Here is a 25,374-nt window from a genome sequence, read left to right as displayed (position 1 = left end):
GTTTGGGACCGTTTTGTTTTGCCACGACGGTGGCCGTTGGTGCCTTTGGTAGGCACAGGGCCACCCAGGACTAAGCCCAATGGGGAGTGAGTCGGAGTGGCCTGGAGAGTGTCATGGCAGTAGGACGGTTTTGTCGGAATGCCGTTGGTCCACCCGAATGGGAGTGCGAGGCCATGGGTTCCGTGGTGCGGGTACAGTGGTCTAACCTCTGCAGAGTGTGTATTAAATCTATCGATAGCCGTGCCCGCGGATAAGGGCCCAGTTTGTGTCGGTCACACTATGGGTCAACAGTATTAATAATAATGTGATTAATAACAACCCCAGTTCGATGATGAGATGAGTTGGTTCTGTGATCCGTGAATGATCACCGTGGTATCGAGGATACCGAGTTGTTGGATATTCGTGATGTTGTGCGAGAATCGTGGGTAAAGATCAAGCTCCTTGTGGTCATTTAATGATTACTGCGGTATTGTTCATACCAAGCTTAATTTGATCCTGAGATGATCGTGTAATGTCCGAGGTTGGTAAGTGATGCATATGATGGTTACGAGGTAACCCGAGCAGAATAAGTGGTGCATACAGTGTCATCATGTTGCATGCTAGTATCGTCAGGTTTATATATGTTCATGCCATGCTCATATTGTTCTAGCGGTATTATGTTTATGTTGTTAATGCCATGTTATCCTGATGATCTCATGATAATTCCTGTTTAATATGTAATTGCCATGCTGTTGTTTTTCTTGAATGCTTCTGGTTATTGTGAGCTTGCAAGTACATTCAATGTACTGACCTGGCGTGTCATGCCAGTTTGCAAGTCGTGCCTGGATTGCCTGCTTGTTTGGTGTGGTTCCTATGTTCGCGAGCCAGGATAAACGTTCCAGCCAGAGTCCCTACGGATTGGAGTCCATCATCGCCGTTCGTTGTTCCGCTGCCAGTAGTTGTTCCGCTGCCTCGAATTGTTATGCTGCTTGTATAGAGCAAGCGTGGTTGGCGTAGTGTCGCTGTGCCGATGTTATTTATTGTAATATCGGAGACCTTGTATTTATATTTGTGCTGTAATAGAGAGCTGGTTTGTTCTATGCTAAGCAGTGTCGTATTCCAGAAGACTTCACCTTGATCTCTGGGCTGGAATACGGGGCGTTCCGGTTTTCTCTGAGCCGGGGTGCCACATGATGCCTCCACTAACGGTGTTTAGAACCTGCAGTACCCTCGGTAGGGTGGCGAATACGGCCGGAAGTACTAGAAGGGAGTTTGCACAAGGGGGTTAGTTAAGTTCAGGCCCTCTGGGAAGGGTAATACCCTATGTCCCATTTATGATATGTACTCATGGTGGAGTACCTCATGCAAGGGGTTACAATGGAGATGTCGTATAAGCAACCGAGAGTTATGGACTATGGAATTAGATCGGAAAGACTACCCCTAGCCCCACCAATATAGACGACGGAGGGAAGGGTTTACATGGCGATTCATCCGATATCATGTCGCCGTTATCTTGTCTTGTACACCAAGATGGTCCTCGAGCTCTATCAGGGCCTCTGGTCTCCCTCCTTTTGTCAAGCTTCGTCCAGGCGGCATGGGCCCCATGGCAAGCCTCGTGACGGGCTTCCCCTCCATAGGCCGCCCACACACTACTAGGGAAAAGCCTATACACAGAATCTTACCAGTAGTGAGCTTTAAAATAAGGCGCTGCTGCTACGTAGCAGTAGCGCGTGCACAAAAAACTCGCTGCTGAAATAAATGTAGCAGTAGCGCGCCCGCTCTAAGACGCGCAACTACTATAATTGCCACGATGCCGCCGCGAGGCTAGTTCTAGCAGCAGTGCGTTAACATGAAGAGCGCTACTGCTACGGATCATAGCAGTAACGCATTTCCACAATAACCGCTACTGCTAAGTTTACTACAAAAATTTATTCCCACCTCGCTCTGTGAAGAGAGTTTCTACCACCTTAAATATGTTACTTCTCAAACTTTCACAAGCACATGGTCTTCATTGAACTCTATGTGTAGAATTTGTGGCCGCAATATGAGTCTTCACCGGTTCCTAAACTGGTGAGGACTCATATTGACAAATCAGATTGTACACAAAAAGATCATTGATGATCAATGTATTTTTTATGTCTATTTTTTTACATGCTGACACATAGCAGTAGCGTGTTTTTTGTGAAAGGCGCTCCTGCTAGGTCGTTTAGCAGTAGCACCTTTCTCTATAGCGCGCTAGTGCTAAGCCATTCCATCTCCCACCCCCCACTCTCCTCTATCCGATCCACTCACAATCACACTCACTCGATCTCCCCCTCAACCCCCCCGCGCCGGTCCTCCCCCGTCGCCCCTCCTCCCTCTGCGCCGCCGTCACCTCCTCCTCCTCGCTGGACTCGGTACCGGCCTCCTCCTCGGCCCTCCCTCCACTCGCCGCTGGCCGGCCCCTCCTCGCTCTGCCTTCCTCCTCCGTCCTCCCTCCACTCGCCGCCGGCTGGCCCCTCCTCGCTCCGCCTTCCTCCTCCGTCCTACTCTCTTCTCCCTCCTTGAGTCGCCCCTCCTTCTCCCTCCTCCCTGCTACATTTTGATTTAGTAGGCTAGTTCATATGCAACATTTTGATTTAGTTGATTTAGTAGGCTAGTTGATTTAGAACATTTTGATTTAGTTGATTTAGTAGGCTAGTTGATTTAGTATGCACCATTTTATTGTTATTTTTTCTGTACATGGATAGCTAGATGCTTTTGTTTTTCTGTAATAAGTTATTTTTTGGCAAAATGTAGGTGCCAATTTAGTTAAATTTGCCACTTGTTTTTTTAATCAATTATCTTAGGCAATAGGGGCCAAATTAGATGAGATGTCTTGGTAGGTGGTACCATGATTTGGTAGATATTTGTGAAAAGTTTTTTCGGCAATAGGTGCCACCGAAATGCTTTGGTTGGTGGTACCTTGTCATCTAATATGTTACTAGATCTTAGGATTATAATTGTCCATCAAATTGCTTCTCGTGGAAGAACCAAAAATATCACATGCTACTGTTTTCTTTCCTGTGAAGTGGATCGTTAATCCTTTGCTCATATTGCTTTAGGAAAATGGCGCCACCATCACCACCACCATGTCGACTGTGCAAGTCAAGGTGTGCCAGCAACCTTGCAACTGGCAAGCTGTTCGGCATCTACTTCCAGCCGAGTTTTCGTCATGCGGCGGTAAGAAATTAGATGAAATGTAACAACTATTTTATTTTTAGTGTTGGCATTACTGCATTGTGTCATTTTGCTTTTTTTACACAGATCATCCCATGCAATGTGAGGTTGAAATTCAACAAGCTGACAGGAGACACTGTACATTTGAGGCTCCTGGGGGCCGTACACTATGGAGGTCGAGAAAGGACGCAATATGTCGCAGATTGGAGGAGATGGATGGGCCCATTTCCTCGCCCGCATGCATCTTACTGGTGGTGAGTTGATCAACTTCTCCTTCAGAGCAGAAAGACCCAAGCTGGCTGTCATTTATATCAACCTGGTGGAAGATGATGAAGATGACGAAGATGATGAAGATAATGAGGACCCACTCGATGAAGATGATGAGAACCCACTTCATGAAGCCATCGTAGCTCAAAGAATGAGGCTGAGCGAGAAGGAGGTGTGCAACCTATGGGACATAATTCCGTCACATGATGACTTTGTCGGGGTGCCATTCGTGACCCGCCTGACAGGTACCATGGTCGATCGGCATGAAATGGTATGTTATACTGACTATAGTAATTTGATGATATATATATGCTTTATTGTTATACTTACAAATGCAAATTATCCGATGATATGCTTAGTGAATACGATGATATGCTTAGTGTAGAGTCCAATGATATGCTGTGTGGAATCTAGTCGATGATATGCTTTAGTGTAGAGTCTGATCACGTGCTTATTAGTGTAGAATCCAAGGAACTATTAATAGTGTAGATAATCCATATATACTTATTAGTAGAATTAATGCTTAATTAGTACAGATGTGTAGTACTGTGTCTTTTGATAGTGTAGAAATCTATACTTAATAGAAATATGTTTGCAAGAGTATGTGCGAGGCTATTTATTAATTGATATGTTTTTCTTATTCAGAAATTGCCAAAGAACCTATCTGTGAGTTGTGGTATCGAGCCTGATGAAGAAGGCTCAGCTGGACTACGCCTTACCCCAAGGGGCTCCGTCACCACCTGTACTTACCACATGGACACAGATGGTCGCACACACTTAAACTCGGTTGGGTGGAAGAGATTCCTTGTTGGCAAGAATCTTCGTGTTGGACATGCCATCCTAATTACTATCAGGAACACCCACCGCCCAGGCTTGAGGATGATGATCGTCGTCGATATCATCTAGAACTACATATGTGTGTGTGGCTATATCATCTAGACCGACATATGATGATCGTCGTCGATATCATGTAGAACTACATATGATTATCGTCGTCGATATCATCTAGAACTACATATGATGATCGTTGTCGATATCACCTTGGACTGCTTGAGGATGCATGTTGACTATATATGAAATTGTTATCTAGTACTCCCTCCGTTCCAAATTACTCGTCGTGGTTTTAGTTCAAATTTGAACTAAAACCACGACGAGTAATTTGGAACGGAGGTAGTACTACCTAATACCTATAATGCTTTATGAAATTGATATCTAGTAGTACCTAGTATCTGGAAATTGCAGTTTATTGAAACTGAAACTGGATAGGAAGCTGGGGGGAAATGATGAAACACATAGCAGTAGCGCGGGGCTAGGAAAGCGCTGCAGCTAACTAATAGTAGCTTGTTCTGGAAAAGCGCTGCTGATGTAGTCAATAGTAGTAGCGCGGGTACAAACTGCGCTACTACTAACAGTTAGCTGTAGCGCCTTATTAGTAGCGTGGCTGCCCGCGCTGCTGATAGCCTCAAAACTCGCGCTACTACTATCGTTTTCCCTAGTAGTGACAGTGTAGTGCACATCATCCACATCACTTCTCTTAGTGTGCTCGATTGATTCCTAGATTAGTAATCGGTGAAGCACGGGATCAGAGTATTGACTGAGGGAGGAATAAGCGAGATCTAGGAGGGGTAGGGGGCTACGGTCAACGCGCAAGTTGGAAATATTGTAGTTGAGCACTTCATATGTGGGGATAAGGATGAGGTGGCCCCACAGAACATGTGGCAATCATTGGATGCAGATGACACCTTCCCTATGATCAACAGGTAGATTTTAAAGAGCTTTCCATAAACTATATCATCAACATCTTGCTTGTATTTTAGTAATGTTGAAACATGAGTATTCATGGATATTGCATGGTTCCAGGTTGAGATTTACACTATATAACAGGTGTCTGGCGGGTGTTCAAGATGTCACACTTATGTTGCTATTGGTGGTGTTCTAGTTTTCATACTACCATGTTTTAATTATTTGTCTTTATGTTTCACTCTTATTCTAGCATGATGTAGATTTGTCCGTCTCTGTGTTGCACTACAAACTCAACAATGTTATGTTGCATTTTATGTACCCTCAATGTTGCGCTATTTGAATCTAACATGTTGTACTTCACTTCTTTTGTGCTAGATGATTCACATATCTTGTAGTGTGTGTTTCAGGTGGGGTGATAACTAGGCAGCGACGGCCAAGTTGTATTCTAACCGTGAGGTCTAGGCTAGCGCTAGGGTTTTGAGTTGGGGGCACAAGATTGAGTGATACTTGCCAAGCTAAATATTGTCGTGGAAAGGAATGTTGATGGATAACATTCAAGCATTGTTGAATACATCATATGTGGATGCGAGTAAGTTGCCTTCTCACTCGTGAGGTCTAAAATCTAGGTTGGAGTAGCGAGATTGATTAAATCTTCTAGCGCATGCAAGTTTCATGGGAAGGGACGACGATGCTCAGGTCGTCGAGGGTAGTCCAATGTTTAGGCAATGCCAAAAATTTCATACGGGTGGATCAAGTTGTTCTACGAAAGAGAAGGGAAGGAATTGTGTTGAAATCAATGATGGTGACGGTAGTGGATAAGAATTCGCGGTAAGGGAAAGAAGTGTTAGGCTTTTACATCTCAATACTAGGTCCGAGGAGCACTTCCCAAACAATGAGCATAGCCCTCCCTTCCCCTAGGGTGCCATGAACACAGAATTTCACGCGAAATCTTAGAGAAGGCAGCGAAGCCTTCGGGGACCATATCCACGGGCATGTTTTCAATTAGCTTGTGTAAAAATAGGAAATTTTCACTATATCACTGAGGTAAAGTTAAATTAATAATACAAGCTTCATACAGTAACTATGATAGGAAAAAAAATGTTGCAATACACAAGGGCAGATGTTCCACCGAACTAGTTAAGCAGTGATGCCACACAAATATTTAGAGCAACATTTTAAATCAATAGCCCTTTGTTTCTTGACCAAAAGCCAATGCAATCAATAAATATAGCAAACTGCAAAGTGCATATTTACTACTATGTAAGATTTTAGTAAATGGTGTTTATGTTATTTGTTCTTCTCTTCATGTTTCCACATGTGCTTTTGGGGTTTTACCGCCTAACACTCCACCTGCAATAGCTTTATTGATCGAAAAAGGATAATTCCCAAGGCGGCTTGGGAAATCATTCCTTCTCTCGATCTCCGCCGTCGAGCCCGTGGGTTTGCCTCCCCTCCTCCTGCCGCTCCGGCGGCTGGTGGCGAGGAGGAGATTCCTGGTGTCTCGTCTCCTGATAGTAGATAGGTAGGGTTTTAGTTCTCATAGGGGCGGCGCCTGGATGAATGGCAGCGCTCCTTCAAGTCATTCTTCCGGGCTTCGATCCTCCTCAAGTTCGTCCGTTGGGACAGATTAGATGGAGCTCCGGCATAGATTCCTACTAGCAATTTGGGGCAGCGAGGTTAGGATTTCTTGCCGCGCATACGCAACGACGATATTTGGTGTCAGGTTCTTCAAATTGATTCAAGGATTCAAAGGCGACGGCTGCGGCTCCAGGGCGCTGGTCCTTACGGGCACATGCACGAAGACTTCCCAACGGTCATCGACAAGGTCAAGCCGGCTCCGGTATGGGAGCGGCGACAGCGGCGCGTCGGCGGCTCGTTCTGACGGCGGCAATCATCGTTCGGTGGTCCATGGACCTCGATGTAATTTTTATTATGTTTGAGGTGCTTTGTACTCCCAGTGAATCGTTATTATAAATCTGAAAAGGAGGATAATTCCTAATCTAGGTTTCAAATTGAACAAGTTATAAACAACAGCGCAACGCATATACTTCAGATAACGTCTTAATGAATAAAAGAGTACACAACGGCCCTTTGTTCTGTGACCACTATATGGTGTATGATGAGCTGATAGAAAAATGTGTAAACGATCTAAAAAAAGGCGAGGAAGTTAACTCTTGGTATGCATACATACCCTTTTGGATTTTTGGATTGGAACATTACTCCTTCTCGGTCGACGGCTGTCCTTTCTTCTTGAGTTCATCCTCCAAAGGCAATGGTCGACAATATGTGTGTATGTACTCCTTGAACCCGTCGGTCTCTGTAAGGGCGGTCATTACCTTCTTGGACAACATAAACTCAACACACGTATCCTTTAGCCGCTCACAATGATGCCGATCCGCCAACGATAACGTGGTCATGAGAGTCTCCACGTCCATCCTCTTGCACAGCTCCTCTTCGCACATGAGCTTCAGTCTGTTCAGCCCATACCTATCCGCCGCGATGAGCAAATGCTGCATTATATTGCAGCGTTGTAGCCTCCTCCCTCGTTGTTGCAGGACGGGAGTTTATCGTTGTAGATGTAGCGAAGCATCATCTCGAAGATGGTAGGTTCCACGTCGATGACCTCCACGTGCCTCATGTCCTTCTCCGCCATCGGGCCAAAGAACTGCGCCCGGAACACCGGCGACCGTGCCGCCATGATGTACCTGTGCGCGTCGAACTCCCGGCCGCCCACGCCAAACGTGACGTCCGCACCCAGCCCCTCCTCGAGCATGCGCTCGAGGTCATCGTGTAGTTCCAGCGGCGGGGACTCCTTGCTGACGCTGAGCACGCACCGTATCGTGAAGCAGCCGTCGCCGAAGCGAGCCAGGGATTTGAGCTTCGACGTCGTCACGAACTGGGGGTAGCCGAACTCGTTCAACCCCGTAGTGAAGGCGTAATCCAGCGTACCGAAGCTGGCTACCTGTGCCTGCAGGCCCTTTGTCTCCTGCATGCTCAGCGAGAACTTGGCTCTCACATCTTGGTCTTTGCCGAGGTAGCAAAGGAAGCACGATGTGTTGCCGGTATACTCCTTGTTAAGCCCATCCGGGTAGAATCTGATCTCCCACTCGTAGCCGCCGACTCTGCAGACGGGCGAGCTGACGAACTTGCCGACCTCCATGCCCTTGAGCTGCATGTAATTGATCAGCTCGAAACTGAGCTTCTCGGTGTCGTGCTCCACGATGCATCTTGATCTCGACGGGGTGATCTCCGGTGAGGTCGAGCTTCTGTTAGCCATGGCCGGCGAGGGCAGAGGGACAAACGTGAGTTGATCGGTCTCAAACTCGAACAGAATTTGCACGCGCGTAGATATATACTCCTAGCTTTTGACAGGAATATATATGAGAAGAAAGAACGGAAGAAAATCAAGGAGTCATTCAGACTTACGATGACAAAGTTGCAAGCCTTGTTATCGGCTAGAGCTTGGCCTCGTTCTCAACTTGGGAAACAAGTACAAACATCTGTCGAAAGGTTGGATATTCAGACGCGGAAAGCATATCCGTGTTGGCGATGGGCGATACACAAGTGTATATCGAGCCTTTTTTTAGCACAGAAGTGCATATCGAGCTTGAGAGTTTGTTTAGGACTAACCTTGGTCTCTTCCTAGTACGGAGTACTGTATTTTTTTTAGAGCTTGAGAGTGTCTTTTTTTTAAACTTACAATAGCTATAGGTATTTTTTTTTGCGGATAATAGCTATGGGTTAGTTTGCCTGGAAATAGATTATAGGTGCGTTTACAAAAATAGATTTAGGTCAGTTGATTTTTGTTTTAAAATTCGCGCTTACTTTTTTCCTGGTCCTCTTTGAGAAGTTTTGGGTTAGTCGATTTGCTATTGGGCATGAGTGTTCTTTTTTTGAGAACATTGGGCATGAGTGTTCATTTTCGCATGAAAGTGTTCACGACCGCGGACACTAACACTTAACATGTATGAAATAAATCACAAATTTAACCCACAATTTTTTTGACAAATTTCATTTCATTTTCTATTTATTTTCTATTATTCAACCTGGGAGCACATGACACCGATCCAAAACAGAACTTTCATAGTTTGCTTCGTTTTCACCCATTGTACTTTTTCATTCATGAAAATCATAGTTCCGCGAATCATTAATTCAGATCTGTGACATATCAAATCTATACTTGAAGGTGCAAACAAAATCTGGAGACACAACTTGCGTTTCTACTTTTTTATTAAAGTAATGTCGTTATTTGAAGATTCCTCTCACTGAAGGAATATCGTCGTAAAACCTGAAATAAATACAGGAAAATACGACTACCAATGCCGAGTCTTGGACTTAAACCCTGTGTGTTAGTTCCACCACAAAGAACCTAACCATATGAGGTTCGCTATCTGAGATATGCTCATTCGTGCACAAGGGTTCTGTATATGGTCATTAATTATTTTCTTACAACACCCAAGGGATCCAAAGGGGAATGCAATAGTTTGTATGCGAATTTCATAAGGCAAACATAAACCTTCCATTTTTCAAGTTTGTTGTCAACAAACACCAAGGTTTTAGTACATCAATCTTCAGACATTTTCGGCTTACAAACGTGGAGGCACTTTCCGAAATGTTCTTTATGCACATAAAAAAAAACATATATTTTGTACGAGTCCTTTTGAATTTCTTGCATTGATCAACTTCTTCCTCTTCATGATCCCCCTCCAATGGCAGTGGTCGGCAACGTGGCATGAAGCGCTCACTGGTCTCGAGGATGGCGGCCAACACTTCTTTTGACGACATAAATTCTACGCACTCATCCTTGAGTCGATTACAGCGGTGCTGACTCGCCAGCGCGTACGTGCTCATAACGGTCGATGCATCCATAATGTTGCACAGCTCATCTTCACACATGAGCTTCAGCCTCTCCAGCCCATACATGTCTGCCGCGACCATCAGTGCTGCATCACCGCGACGCTGTATCCTTCAGCGGGCGGCGGCGGTGGCGGCATTGAGTCTGTATAGATGTAGCGAAGCATCATCTGGAAGATGGCCGGCTCCACGTCGACGACCTTGACGCGCGGCTTGTCCTTCTCCGCCATGGGGCCATAGAACTGAGCACTGAACACCGGCGACCGCGCCGCCAGAACACACCTGTGCCCCAGGAACTTGTGGCTGCCCACGCGGAACGTGACGTCGGCGCCTCTCCCGTCCTCGAGCATGCTCTCGAGTTGGCTGGAGAGTTGGCTGGGCAGCTCCCGAGACAGCCCCCGAGACGGTGGCTCGTCGGTGACGACGGTGAGGACACACCGTATCGTGAAGCAGCCGTCCCCGAGTTGCGACAGCGATTCCAGCTTGGACTTGTCGACGAATTTCTGGTAGCCCCATGTAGGGAAATCGCACGGAGAGAAGATGCACATCGGCGCATCGAAGCTGGATACATTTACCTGGCTCCTTTTCTCTAGGATGCTCAGCTTGAACTTGGCGGTCACATTCGGATCCGTGTCTTGGCTGTAACAGCGCACAAGCGCTGAGGCGTGGCCGTCACAGTCCTCGTCGATCCCGTCTGGGTAGAATTTGATCTTCCACTGGTAGCCGCCGACTTGGACGACGGGCGAACTAATGGACTCGCCGACACCCATGCCATCGAGCTGCAGGTAATCGGTCACCTCGAAATTGAGCGTCCTGGTCTGCTCCCAGACCGTGGCAGGTGACGTGATCTCCGGTGAGGTCCAGATGCTGTTAGCCATGGCCGGCGGCGGTGGAGAACAGACAGGGAGTTAATTGGTCTTGAACTTGCTAAACTAGAACAGAATTTGCACCCGCGTATGTGCCGTACCTAGGCGTCTTATATATAAAGGGGGAATCCAAAGAAAAGAGTTAATCAAGTAGTCCCGATGGGGAGTAGGATTTGCACGCGTATACGTGCGCATCCGACTCGGGAGAGGAACCGAAGAAAGAAAGAGTCGTTGTTATCGGTTACGTGGCGCCTGTGTGCTCGACTTCTGATCGATGGGAGAGGATTTGCTATTCTTTTTCTTTCTTTATTTTTTTTCATATCACAAAATCCCATTAATTAACCAGGAGTATTACAATCGATCTGTAGTTGGCTAGCTACAAAACTGGGGATACAATTCATCCAGAGACAGCGCCTCGTGCTACTACTAGCCCGAGCTGCACAAAGATGTGCTACACCGTTGGCTTCCCTTGCCAATAAAAACTATAGCAAAGCTCTTAAGATTCCCGCTAACATCTTCAGTCTCCTATGTAAAATGCTTGCTATATCAGATCTTCGTTTATTTCTCTTCGACCACACACCACGCACCACCTTTTTTTTTGAAAAGGATGATAACCCCTGGCCTCTGCATCAGAACGATACATGCAGTCATATATTATTAATAGTGCAAAATCCAGCAGCCGAACACCATCGATCTGGAAATAAAGCAGAAACAAACCCTGATGTCGTATACCTCGCGACAGTACCTTCTCCATATAGCCACTAACCCCAATGATACAAGACACAACATAAACGAAAAATACACAACTCCTAGGCTACGCCTTCAAGAAGGAATCTCCGCACGTGCGCTGGTGATGGCGAGTCCACCTGAAGGTTAACTCTGGATTCTCATCCCCAAAGCGAAGCTTCAGTCCACCACCTTCAGCAAGGACACGACACAGGCGTGCGACGACGTAGTCTGATCAGAGATCTTGTGTTTCCACCGGAGTGCATAAACTCGTCGCTGAAGCCGTCTGTACCATCCGCCCTTATCCGTCTACCGACACCTCGATAGTCGGATACCTCTGGAGGAGACAACAAAAGACAAAGACGTCTCATACCGCTTGCCTCCTGCTACTGTCGCACCACCTTCGATCCGACAGCAACAGGCTAAACATGACACCTCCGCCAGAGCCACCGTGCATTACCTACCGGTAGCAGGCATGACTTGACGTCTCCATATAAGATGCCATGCGTATCATCCGCCGGTAGCACATCCACCGATGGCTTCACTTGCAGAGCCGCATCGAACCCGATCTGTTGATGGAAGGGACGTCCCATACCGCCACCAGCCTCAGAAGGCCGTCACCACCTCGAGATCCAGACTCCGAATCACCCACACAATCCCGGAGTCCGCCGCCGTTGATGAAGAGGGGTCGCCGCCCCGATTCTGGGCACTACAGGGAGCACCCACTGTGGTGCCAGCCGCTGTCGTCGCCCATACAACGGCAACAACCACCGTGATCCCGCATCCAGCCGCGTCGATGCCGAAGGAAGCTTCGGCCGCCACGCGCGTCCTACGATGTCCTCGAGAGCGGGATCCCAAGATCCGTTGCCACCGGCGCCGCCACGAGGACCCACCACCTGGCCCGTCATCCCTGGCGGAGGGGACGCCACCACCGCCATGACCGAAGCCGCTGCTCCGGGGATCAAGCACCGCCACTCGGCTAAGTCCCCTCCCGATCCCCCCCTACGAAGCCACCGGGGCAGCGCCGGACCGCCGGGACGACAAAGGTTGAGGGCGATATCGCGCCGCGAATCCCTCCAGATCGTGGGGTTGCAGCCCAGATCTCCATCGTCCCCACACTGGTGGCGCCCAAGCTAAGCCGGTGCACGTCTCCGGGGATGCCGAGGTGGAGGAGAGGGCGGGAGGGGCGGCGGCTGTAGCGCTAGGGCTGCCCCCCCCCCCCCCCCCCCCCCCCCCCCCCCCCCCCATCGCCCTGGAGGGAGCTCCAGACCACCCACCGCCTAAGCATCTGTTTCAACTATGGCCCATCCACGAGGTTCTTCAGCTTGTCCACCAAGATAAGAACGGAGAGGTGGCCAGGAGGGGCCGAGATGATGGCCTCATTTTCGAGCAGCGCGTCGGACGTCGCCTCTTCATCCTCTTCGGACTGTAGGCCGTGGAAGCCCTTCCCAGGGATCGTAGGCCTCATGGTCTGGAGCTGCAGCGTCTTGCCATGAAAGTTCGCAAACGCATGTCCTTCCCCCTTGCATAACACACTGAGCGGATCCAACTCGTAGTGCGCCAGGAAGTGCCCGGAGCGGCCGCACTTGAAGCACTCCGAGCCCCCAGCTTTGTCGATGGAGACGGATTGCATCGCTGAGCTAGAGGCCAGCGCCGTCAGGCCCTTGGAGGAAGAGGAGCGCGAATCCTGCCAGTGTTGCAGCTTGAATGGATCGCTGACACGGTCACCGGAGAATGGGTGAGCGCGCTCCTTGCGCTGGAGCCCCGGAGCATGGCGGGCCGCCACTTGCTTCTTCTAGCACTTCTCTTGTTGCTTCCACCATGGCGGCGGCGGCTCTAATTCTGTCTAGCGCGCTTAGCTCTCCTTCCGCTTGGCCTGGTCACATAGTTTGCACTCCCAGCGTCGCTCCTAATCTGGCTCCAGCGGCTCCAGTGGCCGCTTGTCACCACGACGGTCCTCCCTGGACCCATCTGCACAACCTCGGTGAAAGAGTGAAGGAGAGGTTGTGGATCTGGGACTCAAACTAACCTAACCGCCACACCACCCAGCTGCTTACACTCCGCTCTGGATGCGGGAAACCCTAGTGACGGGTCCCAATAGCCTCGAGGCAGCCAAATATAGGTCAATTTTTTTAAATAATACTTTTTTTTAAATTACAGAAATAATATGCACAATAAAGAATTTACAAGAATAATACACCGTCGGCCCACTGCAGGCCGACTGAGCCCAGTCGGCCCACAGCAGGCCGATCGGCTATCAAGAGGCCGACTGCAGGCCGGGCAGCCACGCGACGGCCTGTGGTTGGTCGTGCCACGTCGCGAGGGGGGAGGCAGCGGCCTGTCGGCGTGGTGTGCCCCTGTCGGCTTCCCGCAGGCCGATCGGCCACCTGGTGGCCGACAGGGTGCGGCCGACCTGACGCGCGCAGGCCAGCCCGCCCTTATCCTCTCCTTCCCTCTTTCTTTCCTGCTCTCCTTCCTCCATTCTTCTTCTCCCGTTGCTCCTTTCTTCTGTGTTCTTCCTTCTCCTCTCTCTACAGAAAAATGACACCCATTTGTGCACCTAAATGAGCTACATTTTCGCGATTTTGGCACCGTGAATGGGTTCAACTCATTTAGGGCAGCGAAAAGAGGTGTTGATCTACTGACGGGGTAGCTCGTGGTGGTCGTGGTGAGCATTTTGGTGGAGGTGGTGGTGGTGAAGTTGGGGCAGTGTTCGTCGTTGGGGCAGTTGGGGTGGTGAGGTGGTGGTGGTGGTGGAGGTGGTGGAGGTGGTGGTGGTGGAGGTCGTTCGTCGTTCGTCGTTCGTCGTTCGTCGTTCGTCGTTCTTCGTTCGCACGCACGCTTCAAGGGTATATTTCAGCCCTCATTTTATTTTTCGTAGGTGGTCCGGGATTATACGTAAATATTGTTATTTGCCGCGGTAGTATACGTAAATATTTGTGTGCGTTTTTTGGCCCGGTAGTATACGGAAATATTGTTATTTGCCCCGGTAGTATACGTAAATATTATTCGTTCGCACGCACGCTTCGTTTGATGTGAAAATAAATTTGTGTGCGTTTATTCGTAATATAGTCGTAGGTACACAGTTGCGGGATAAGAAGTTGGAAACATGAATAAAAACTTGGAAAGAAGAGACAAGTTTTTTTTTTGAAGAGTTGGGGTCGGCATGTGCATAGCAAAACGAATAATATTACATGTTAAAAAACGATGTTAAAAAATAGAGTTGGAAACATAATAAAAATTTAAAAAACGATGTTAAAAAAAAAGAGTTTGAAGAGTTGGGGTCGGCGGCATGTGCATAGCAAAACGAATAATATTACATGTTAAAAAACGATGTTAAAAAACGAACAAGAAGATTTTTTTGAAGAGTTGGAAACATAATAAAAATTTAATAAGCAAGCAAAAAATAGGAAAAGTAGAACTACATGTTAAAAAACGTTTCAGTCCGTACCCGATGCGAATATGAAGCGGATTACCCGCTAACCTTTATTATGCGTATTTTCTAAAGTTTAACCCATAACAAGCAATGCCACAATGTTTTTTTTAAACGGCCACGCTGTAGTTTAACAAAAAAACTTCTTAGCAAGGAAGAATTTTACATGATCGTAGAAATAAGACGCATGCCTTTTTCTAAATTATTTTAACATAGATTAAAATAAAAAATACATCAACATGGCCATATAATTCAAATAAACTGAATTATCATATTTGTCGGTTATATTTTTATTATTATTTGAGGCCTATTTATTATTAGTAAACATGGGCCTATTTATTATATTATTTACTATGGTCCTGGTAATATATATATAGACATGTCTAATACTTGTATTTCGATGTTGAAAAAAAATAGGTGAGTCGAGATGTCCGATGTAGTCAAGTTGAGATTTTACTATGGTCCTGGTACTGTCCAAATGAGTTGGGAACAGATCTGAGTGAATTTACTCACATAGAGGTTGCAATCAGCGCACCACAAACATGGTCTGTTAGTCAGTTGAAAGAATGGATTGCGGCAAGTTTAGGTCTTGATACTGAAACAAACACCGTCGGTGTTCATGCATTGTGGACACGGTCAAGTTCAAAAATTTACTTTTATTTGAGGCCAATAGAGGGAGACTCCGATTGGGTGCGGTGGTTACAAGGTTGTGAACGAAGGGGATGCAATCCTGTTGCTTTAGTGCTTCCCGTCGTGTAGGAGGTCACTGCACATGAAGGGGAGGGTGGCTACGAAGGACAGAGCAGTCATGTAGAAGGAGGAAATGCTTATGGTTACGACCAAGGACAGAGCAGTCAGGTAGAAGGAGGAAATGCTTATGGTTATGAACCAGGGCAGAGTAGTCAGGTAGAAGGAGGAAATGCCGATGGTGATTACAATGGCGAGGTGGACGCTGACGAGGTAGATGGGCACATGCAGAACCAGATGGAAGAAGAAGACACCGATGTTGAAAGGGGTCATGCCGATGATTCTGACGAGTCAGATGAAGAAGAAAATGCAGAGGAGGTCCCGAATCCTGCATGGTGGAATCATGACTTATCATCTGCAATGACCGTGAATGATGGACATGATTCAGCCTGGCAATATCACCAGAACAATATTGCGACGGGTGCTATGTATCCGAACAAGCAAGCCCTGAAGGATGCAATAATTAATTGGGCAATGTCCACGCAAAGGGTTTTCAAAGCTGAGGTGTCCAGTCAGAACCTCACAATGGTATGCAAGAATGCAGATTGTCCCGCAAGGGTGCACGGCTTTCTCCCTAAGTATGGCACAAGTTGGGTGATAAGTGACTTAGTTAATCACACTTGTCTTATTCCCTGCATCCCTCAAGATCATGCCAACCTTTCATCCACGCTTATTGCTCGACTGTTTTACGATGAGATAGTGCAAGGCAAAGCTATGGAAGTGAAGGCAGTGCAGACAAAAGTGTTCGCCAGGTTGAAGTACAGAATTTCTTATGGCAAGGCTTGGAGGGCTAAGCATGCAGCGCTTGAGAGGAGATTTGGTTCTTATTTTGATGCATATGACTCTGTTGTCCACCTCCTCCACACCCTGCAGCAGCGGAATCCAGGCACCTATATCGATATCCAAGACATGTTCATGCCAGAGTTCCCAACTGTGAGGGTTTTGCATCGTCTCTTCTTCTCTTTCGGTGTATGCATCGAAGCTTTCAGGCATTGCCGACCGGTGATATGTGTTGACGGTACTTTTCTCACAGGCAAGTACAAGGGTCAGATACTGACAGCCATAGGTCAAGACGGCCAAAATCAAGTCGTCCCACTGGCATTTGCTTTTGTGGAGAGTGAGAACATTGAAAGTTGGACATGGTTCTTCAGGCAGTTGTCAAGGAGAAGCCGAATGTGTGCATCCTTCATGACAGGCATGCAGGTATACTCAGTGCGATAAGGACACTGACAAACCCAGGCCCTGAGGAACAAGTTCCATGGCAGGACTTGCAGAGCCGTTGGTGCATGCGCCATCTCGGGGCTAATTTCTTCTCGCAGTTTAGAAATAAGAACCTGATGAATCTGTTCAAAAAACTCTGCAAGCAGAACCAGTTATGGAAGTACAATTTGATACGCGACAGACTTAATGTGTGCACGCAGAGACACGTGAGGGACAGGAAAGCTGCAAGAGATGCAGCGGTGAGGGCACATGTTGAAGCAGTAGCTGCACAGTTGGCAACAGGAACAGCGGCCGTGGAGGAGGAGGCTGTTGGGCTATGTGACCTGCCAGGCTTTGACCCACCTGTTACTAGGAGAAGGCTCGGGAGGTCGATTAAAACCTTCGAGCAGTGGATAGAGCATGAGCCTCTGGAGAGGTGGTCTTTGCTACATGACACACATGGAGCAAGGTACGGTGTCATGACAACGAACCTCGCGGAAACATACAACTTTGTCCTCAGAGGAAACCGGGCATTGCCACTTACAGCCATCGTTGAGGGTATTTTCTATGGCACGGTCAAGTATTTCAGAGACAGACGTCAAATAGCAGAGCAGCATATCTTGAACAACCCAAATACACGGTACTGTGAAAGAGTCACGAAGTACATGGACAACAAGATGCAAAAAGCTAGGTCACACACTGTAGTCGCCATCGGTAATCAAGAAAGAAGGTTTGAGGTCCGCTTAGCCAACAACAAATTCGGATGTGCAAATGAGTTGAGGACGCATGAGGTGAAAATTGGCAATGAAGCCTGGCCAACGTGTGAGTGCACATGCAATAAACCGAAATTGCTTCACCTACCTTGCTCACATGTACTTGCTGCTTGCGGGCAGCTTGGAATGGACGCAATATCGTTTGTGTCTCCATATTTTCTGAAAGAGGCTGTCCTCAATACCTGGACAGGTGAGCTGATGGGTTTTCAAGCAATGGGTAATTTCAACAGCGTCAACCCCGCCGATAGGCGTTACATTCCAAACCCAGAGCATATGCGTACAAGTAGAGGCAGACGGCAGTGTCAGCGCATCCGAAATGATATGGATGAATCTGAAGCAGGAGGTCCGACTAGGCAATGCATTCTATGCAATGAATTTGGCCATAGGGACACTAATTGTCCCACTTTCGTCACTGGGCGTGGATGAGGCAACCGGGGAAGAAGAGGAGGTAGAGGTAGTAGAGGAGTAAGGGCGAGAGGAAGAAGCTAAGCTAGCACTAGTTTGTTCTGAATTTATAATAAGTGTGCTGTGGCACTATGTTCTGAAATTTGTATTAAGTGTGGCACTATGTTCTGAATTTTTATTAAGTGTGACACTATGTTCTGAATTTTTATTAAGTGTGGGACTATGTTCTGAAATTTTTATTAAGTGTGCCACTATGTTCTGAATTTTTATTAAGTGTGACACTATGTTCTGAATTTTTATTAAGAGTGGCACTATGTTATGAATTTTAATTAAGTGTGCCACTACGTTATGAATTTTTATTAAGTGTGCCACTATGTTCTGAATTTTTATTAAGTGTGACACTATGTTCTGAATTTTTATTAAGAGTGGCACTATGTTATGAATTTTAATTAAGTGTGCCACTACGTTATGAATTTTTATTAAGTGTGGCACTATGTTCTGAATTTTTATTAAGTGTGGCACTTTGTTCTGAATTTTGTAAGTGCAGGAATGTCGGGATTGTGGTTGCTGAATGGGGACATTGATAAGGGTCATCGTGGTGCGATATGGTATGAGCGCAAGCTTGAGCCTCTCGTCACTCGCACTCCTAAGGAAAACTGGAAGATACACTCAGGATGGCTTCAGCGGTACGTGCTTTATTAATTTGCACACTGACATGCATATTAATGGTTGAAATGGGAGACAGTAACTGAAAAGTTCTCTGATGAAGGTTGAAATGGGCCGGCCTTTTACCTTTCGCGCGTCTGGTTGAGTCTATCCCGGGTGAGAAACGCGTCGCCATCGATGGGTCTTTGCTGAGCTGCTTAGTGGACCGTTGGAGGCCAGAGACCCACACGTTTCACTTCAGATGGGGAGAGATGGCTCCTACTCTGGAGGATGTGTCACTTTTGCTGGGACTACCGTTGGCAGGTCATGCCGTAGGACCGTTGGACGCACCGGCTGGTTGGGAGCGAGCTCTCACAGAACGTTTTCACGGTGTTTTTCCGGATGCTCCCGATCCGGTATGGGAGCATCACGGACCTAAGTATGAGTGGTTGCTAAATTTCCGGGTAATTTCCCCTACCTATTCTCTTCAAGTTATCATGCATAAAGTTGTAGAGAAAATAATTGCGGCTTACTAAAACTTTCTCTTCGCTTAATGCAGATCCAGAACTTCCGGGCGCCCTTGACTGCGGAACAGATCACTCGGAGCCTTGAGGCCTACTTACTGTGGCTTTTCGGCAAGGTGATGTTCACGGAGAACCATGTCACCACTATCAGCGCCCTCTACATCCCTATGGCACTCGAGATAGCGAGCGCTCAGACGGCGGATCAGATCAGACAGAGGAGTTGGGGTTCGGCGGTGTTAGCGGCTACATACCGAGGTATGTGCAACGGTTGCCAGCTTACATCGAGAAAGCCAGCCCTTCTTGGATGCCCTCTATTCCTACAGCTGTGGTCGTGGGAGAGGTTCTCTATAGGGCGACCAGATGTACGGGTTCATGAGCCTATAGACGCCATGTTTGATGTTGAGGGCATCGACATGCCTACTTTCGGTCTGTGTTGGACTCGTCGCAAGGTATGCACCGTGTTGTAGTTTAATGCAACTTTTTCTGCACAAGAGATCGATCGATGCGAGCGGCTACTAACTTTTATTCTCTGCAGAGACGCTTTGCTAGTGATCAGACCAGGAAGGCGTACACATCATTGAACGAGCAGTTCGATGCGTACACCGGGATAATCTGGCAGCCCTACACGGCAGCAGCCATACAAGCGAGATACCCTGCTGGTATGTCTGTGCTATGCACAAGGGACCGAGATTACTGGATGACAAAATCGAAGATCCTCTTCGATGTCTTCGTCGAGGAGATGGCACAACAGAGGGTTATGAGGCAATTTGGTCTTCTACAGTTGGAGCTACCTCCCCCTATAGAGAACCCGGTGCCAGCACACATCCACAGGTATTAACCAGTTTTTCAATGTTGCATTTTCTTTCATAGTACTCCATTCGAAGCTTTAGGTAATTGTTGAACACACACCACAATTTTAGGACGACAAGGAAGCGCATGAACAGGACAACTGCTGAATGGCTAGTTAGACTAGAGCCGTATGTTATAGAATGGGAGACAGCAAACACAAATCTATGGCACGAGAATCACAATTTCGATCTCGATGAATTCAATCTCTATTTGCGGCGCTACATGACCGGAACACGGTTACGCATTGTTGAGTACTCCCACCCAGAGGAGTTACCGGATCCTACTCCGTCGGATATGTACCCGAGCTATGATACTTCGGGCTCTAGGCAGTACGCGGTAAGATATTTTTCTTTACGTAATGTTGCCACATACTTTGACGTGCAAGAGACAAACATTATTAATCGTCATGGAAATTTGCAGGCTACCTTGACACGCGAACTGTACGACGACGTGACCACCTTTGGACGATCACTATCGTCTGGACCTCTTCTTCAACATCGTCCAGTGGTACAACCCTTCTTGGAAAGAATTCAGAATAAGATACGGACTGTGTACGAGGCTATCACGTGCACCCGGAGAACCGATGTTGTTCAGCACGAGCAGGAGCAGCCGCGTCACTCCATGCAACGACATCAACCACGTCCACGCCTAGCACAGCAGCCGACAACCAGGCCACCCCGTCCTGACCAACCTGGCAGTTCTACGTGGCACCCGCAGCACTATGGTCCCACGTCGAGCTTCGTGTTTTCTCCACAGCCACAACAACACGGTCCCTCGTCGAGCTTCGTGTTTTCTCCACAGCCACAGCAGCACGGTCCCTCCAGTTTCATGTTTCAGCCAGAGCAGACGTCACACCCAGCAGGTATGTGTCTTCATATTTATTGTTTTCAATATTAATTGACGCGACCTCATTCTTCATGATGAACCGTTCCATCGCGCAGGGGCCTATGGATATCAGGCGTCTATGTCGGCATCACATGATACGTGGGGGAGTGATCAACATCCCGAGGACAACATACAGGCTCAGATGTCGCAGCACACCCAGTGGATGAACATGTTTTCGACTCCTCCACCAGGCCCCACACAGGATAGACAGCATGACCAGGGAGAGTCTGAGATTCCTCCTCGTCATGTTAGGGCACCCGACAGGTTGGGATGGTCCCCGATTCCAGATCCGCCTCCCCGCCAGGCCAGACGTCGTCACTGACGCTTCTATGTATCTGTATCAGTAGAGACATTACCATCTATTTCTGTGTAAGACTTATGTTTATTCTATGTATGAGACAAATGACTATGTACTTATGTACGAGACATATGCCTACTCTATTTTAGTACTCTGTTATCGGAACTACAAGATCATATGTAGATAGAACATAATATTCATACAACGAGACATTGCAAGCAAATAGATAGAACTATATCTAAATTAAATGGTACGTAACTGAACTCACAACATACAGCATAAAAACTACATGAAGTCATCATCGTCATATGTTCGCGCCAACTTTTTCCCGCCATATGTTCGCGCCAACTTTTTCCCGCCACCCGTTTCCCGCCACCCGTTTCCCGCCAACCCTTTCCCTCCATATCGCAGCCGTTCTTTCCCGCCATTTTCTCCTCTCTACCTATAAAACCCCCTTCAGACGGAGCTGCATAAGCATTGCAATGTGCTGGTGGTAAATTGGAGCACTGTGGTGGAGGTGAAGCTGTTGTTCGTCATTCTTCGTTCGAGCCGGAGCACCGGCAGTTTGGTGGCCGCCGTTCGTCCTTCATCCTTCGCACGCACGCTTCAAGGGTATATTTAAGCCCACATTTTATTTTTCGTACGTGCTCCGGTAGTTTTTGTTAATATTTTTAGATGTCAACTAATTAATCTGTCAATATTTGTAGTTGCTACGGCAAATATTTGTAATATAATTGTAGGAGGGTGAATTGTATTAGTTGCTCCGTTAATATTCTGTAATATATAGCTTCGTAATATATAGACATGTCTAATATTTGTTAGTGGGGATATTAAGGGGTAGGGTAGGTACTCAATGCGATTTGTGTGTTGCAGATGGCTGAGAGTACTCAGTGGGTGCTTAGCCCTATTGTTCATGTCCAAGGCTTGTCTCCAAGTGTTGTGCAAGTTAGTGAAGTGGACCTCACTTTTGATTGGTTGAAGACTAAATTCATGTTGAAGCAAGGGTTGAAGGAAGACGATTTTGTGTACTACGTCAGCAGCAAGCATTCAGATGGCCCTGGGGAAAGAAAATTGATTGACATAACTGATGATGGCAAGATTCAAGAAATGCTGAGCGAATGGCAATGGAAAAGGGTTGTTCAGTTGCATTGCTACAGGAAACCGAGTTATATGTGATGCATTTGTCATTCGAGATCCGCCTCCCCGGCAGGCCAGACGTCGTCATTGCCGCTCCTATGTATCAGTAGAGACATTACCATCTATTTCTGTGTGAGAACTTATGTCTATTCTATGTATGAGACAAATGACTATGTACTTCTCTACGAGACATATGCCTACTCTACAAGATCATATTTAGATAGAACATAATATTCATACAACGAGACATTACAAACAACTAGATAGAACTACATCCAAATTAAATGGCACGTAACTAAACTCACAACATACAGCATAAAAACTACATGAAGTCATCATCGTCATCCTCGATCGATGCAGAACTCTTGCCCTTCGACGATGAAGAACTCTTGCCCTTCGACGATGCAGAAACCTTGCCCTTCGATGATGAAGAACTCTTGCCCTTCGACGATGCAGAACCCGGAAGCGGCGGCATGAAGATATCATCTTCGTCCTCGCTCTCCTCAGTCCATAAACATGGATTATTTGCTGCAATCCTTCTGAAAGTTTCACTCTTCGGCACCACTACCTTCTTCCACCTGTCATGCAACCTAAGAAGTTCTTTACGTACCTCCTCATAGGTCCTTTCAGGCCACCCAGAACTACGTAATTGGTGAGCCAACTCATTCATTATGGTGTCACTACCGGTGAGTTCGTCCCATGGAACTATCCTATTATCCATCCTGAAATCGGTAGCTAGCCTCAGAAGAGTCCTGCTCATCCCAGGGTGAAAACTACGATCGAAAGGATAATGGGACATCTCAACTACACTACACTGCAATGCTTATCCAGCTCCGTCTGAAGGGGGTTTTATAGATAGAGACGAGAAAATGGCGGGAAAGAACGACTGCGGTATGGCGGGAAATGTTGGCGGGAAATGGGAGGAGGGAAACGGGTGGCGGGAAACGGGTGGCGGGAAATGGGTGGCGGGAAACGGGTGGCGGGAAATGGATGGCGGGAAATGGGTGGCGGGAAATGGGTGGCGGGAAATGGATGGCGCGAAAAGCGCAGTTTGGAAATGTCGATAACTTTCAAAACAAATGTTCATCACAATGGAAAAAGTTCCCGCCTTTCAAAAAATGCATGCAATTTTTTTGGAAAATATGATAAGAAATGGTTCGTGCCACTAAATGAATGTACGTCACCTTTGCTGGAAATATTCTCGTGTTTCCAAAAAATATCCATGACATTCTACAAAATGGTACTCCCTTCATCCCATAATATAAGATGATATTACAATCAATATACTCACATATCACGTGGGTTAACAAATGTTTAGATGGATCATGACATTTTAAGAAAATATTCGCGTGTTTCTAAAAAAAGTGTGTGAAATTTTCAGAAAAGCATTTTAAAAAATGTTGTGTGGTTTAAAAAAATGGTATTTCCATTAAAAATGTATTTGAAGAAATGTTACCATGTATTCATAACGTGTTAAAATATATACTTTTAAAAAATATTCGCGGTAATATTAAAAATAGGCACGCACCAGTCGGCCCACAGCAGGCCAACTGAGCCTAGTCGGCCCACTGCAGGCCTATCGGCCAACTGCAGGCCGACTGGGCCCTGTCGGCCAACTGGAGGCCGACTGGGCTTGAATCTGCTGGCCGACAGCCCAATCGGCCAACAGCACACTGATGGGCCTCCAGTCGGCCTGCTGTGGGCCGACTGGGCTCTGTCGGCCTGCAGTAGGCCGATGGTGTATTATTTTTGAAAAATCTTTTTTTTGCGTATTATTTCTGTAATTTTTTTAAAAAAATGTATTATTTAAAAAAAATTAGCCCAAATATACCCACAGGTCGGCAGCTTGGGTTGGGGGGAAGTGGACTGGGCCTCGACAACACAAGTGTCAGGCACCAACGGGACTAAGGAGGGAAATGTCCTGGGCCCACTAGAATCCAACCCAAGTGTGTGACCCTGGCCAAAGCCCGCACTGCCCGAAGCAGGCTCCGAGCGCGTGGAGGGCACCCGCCACCACCTATGGGGTTGGCGCCACCAAAACGGCCAGCTCCGGGAGGAGCACCTCCACCTGCCTGGAGACGAAGGATGCGCCATGCCCCAACAAAGGCTTGTCCATCACCACCACAGAAGCCGCAGGAGCCGCCCACCTGGGCGGCGACCAGCGTCACACCACCATCTGGCGAGATCCAAACCCCCTTGTGCAAAAGCACGACTAGCGCGGTGGGCACTAACGGTGTCCGGGACTATGGGATACTCACCAAGTTGTCTCCCGACCAGGTGGATCGGGCCGAGGACCCCATGGCGGTTTACTCATGGGCCACTTTGGGCAGCCCATGCCGTATACAAGGAATATTCCACAAGACATGATCATCAAGACAAGGACTCCTCTCCACCGACATATTCGACTAGGACTCTTGTTATCCTAGGCCTCCGGTATATTATATAAGCCGAGGCCAGGCTAGTCGATAGATGATTATGACATTATTCATCATATCCTCAGGTTTTAGACCACAACATATGATCTCGAGGTAGATCAACTCTGTACTTGATACTCCATCAATATAAACAAGAGCAGGACGTAGGGTTTTACCTCCATCAAGAGGGCCCGAACCTAGGTAAAACATTGTCTGCTTCGTTCCTGTTACCATTGGTCCGAGAATCCAGAGCTCGGGACCCCCTACCCCGAGATCTGCCGGTTTTGACACCGACAATGGTGCTTTCATTGAGAGTTCCGCTGTGTGATCGGAAAAAAATCAATGACTCGCCTGCAGGTCAACTGCGACGTCAGCGTCTTCGTCACCGGCTCGACTGGTCACCTTGGCTTGACCGAGGACTGTGCCCTTCC

General features: G+C 47.4%; 1 protein-coding gene, 1 long non-coding RNA gene and 1 pseudogene across 2 annotated transcripts; 1 reads left to right on the top strand and 2 right to left on the bottom strand.

The window, feature by feature from the left end:
* Positions 1-7,702: 7,702 nt before the first annotated feature.
* On the bottom strand, positions 7,703-8,464 carry LOC109750918 (BTB/POZ and MATH domain-containing protein 3-like). Its single transcript, XM_020309837.1, has one exon. The coding sequence runs from the start codon at positions 8,462-8,464 to the stop codon at positions 7,703-7,705; it is 762 nt and encodes a 253-aa protein (XP_020165426.1).
* Positions 8,465-8,490: 26 nt separating this feature from the next.
* On the bottom strand, positions 8,491-10,919 carry LOC109750919 (BTB/POZ and MATH domain-containing protein 2-like; annotated as a pseudogene).
* Positions 10,920-20,136: 9,217 nt separating this feature from the next.
* LOC141042095 (uncharacterized) lies at positions 20,137-21,703 on the top strand. The gene is made up of 3 exons (XR_012203914.1): positions 20,137-20,545; positions 20,630-21,071; positions 21,151-21,703. It is a non-coding gene; the product is annotated as an uncharacterized lncRNA (long non-coding RNA).
* The last annotated feature ends 3,671 nt before the right edge of the window (positions 21,704-25,374 follow it).

Source organism: Aegilops tauschii, chromosome 2 (assembly GCF_002575655.3).
Source record: "Aegilops tauschii subsp. strangulata cultivar AL8/78 chromosome 2, Aet v6.0, whole genome shotgun sequence".
In the NCBI taxonomy this organism is placed as follows: Eukaryota; Viridiplantae; Streptophyta; class Magnoliopsida; order Poales; family Poaceae; genus Aegilops; species Aegilops tauschii.
Note: the sequence above shows the minus strand (reverse complement) of the source record. Positions and strands in the feature narration are given on the sequence as shown.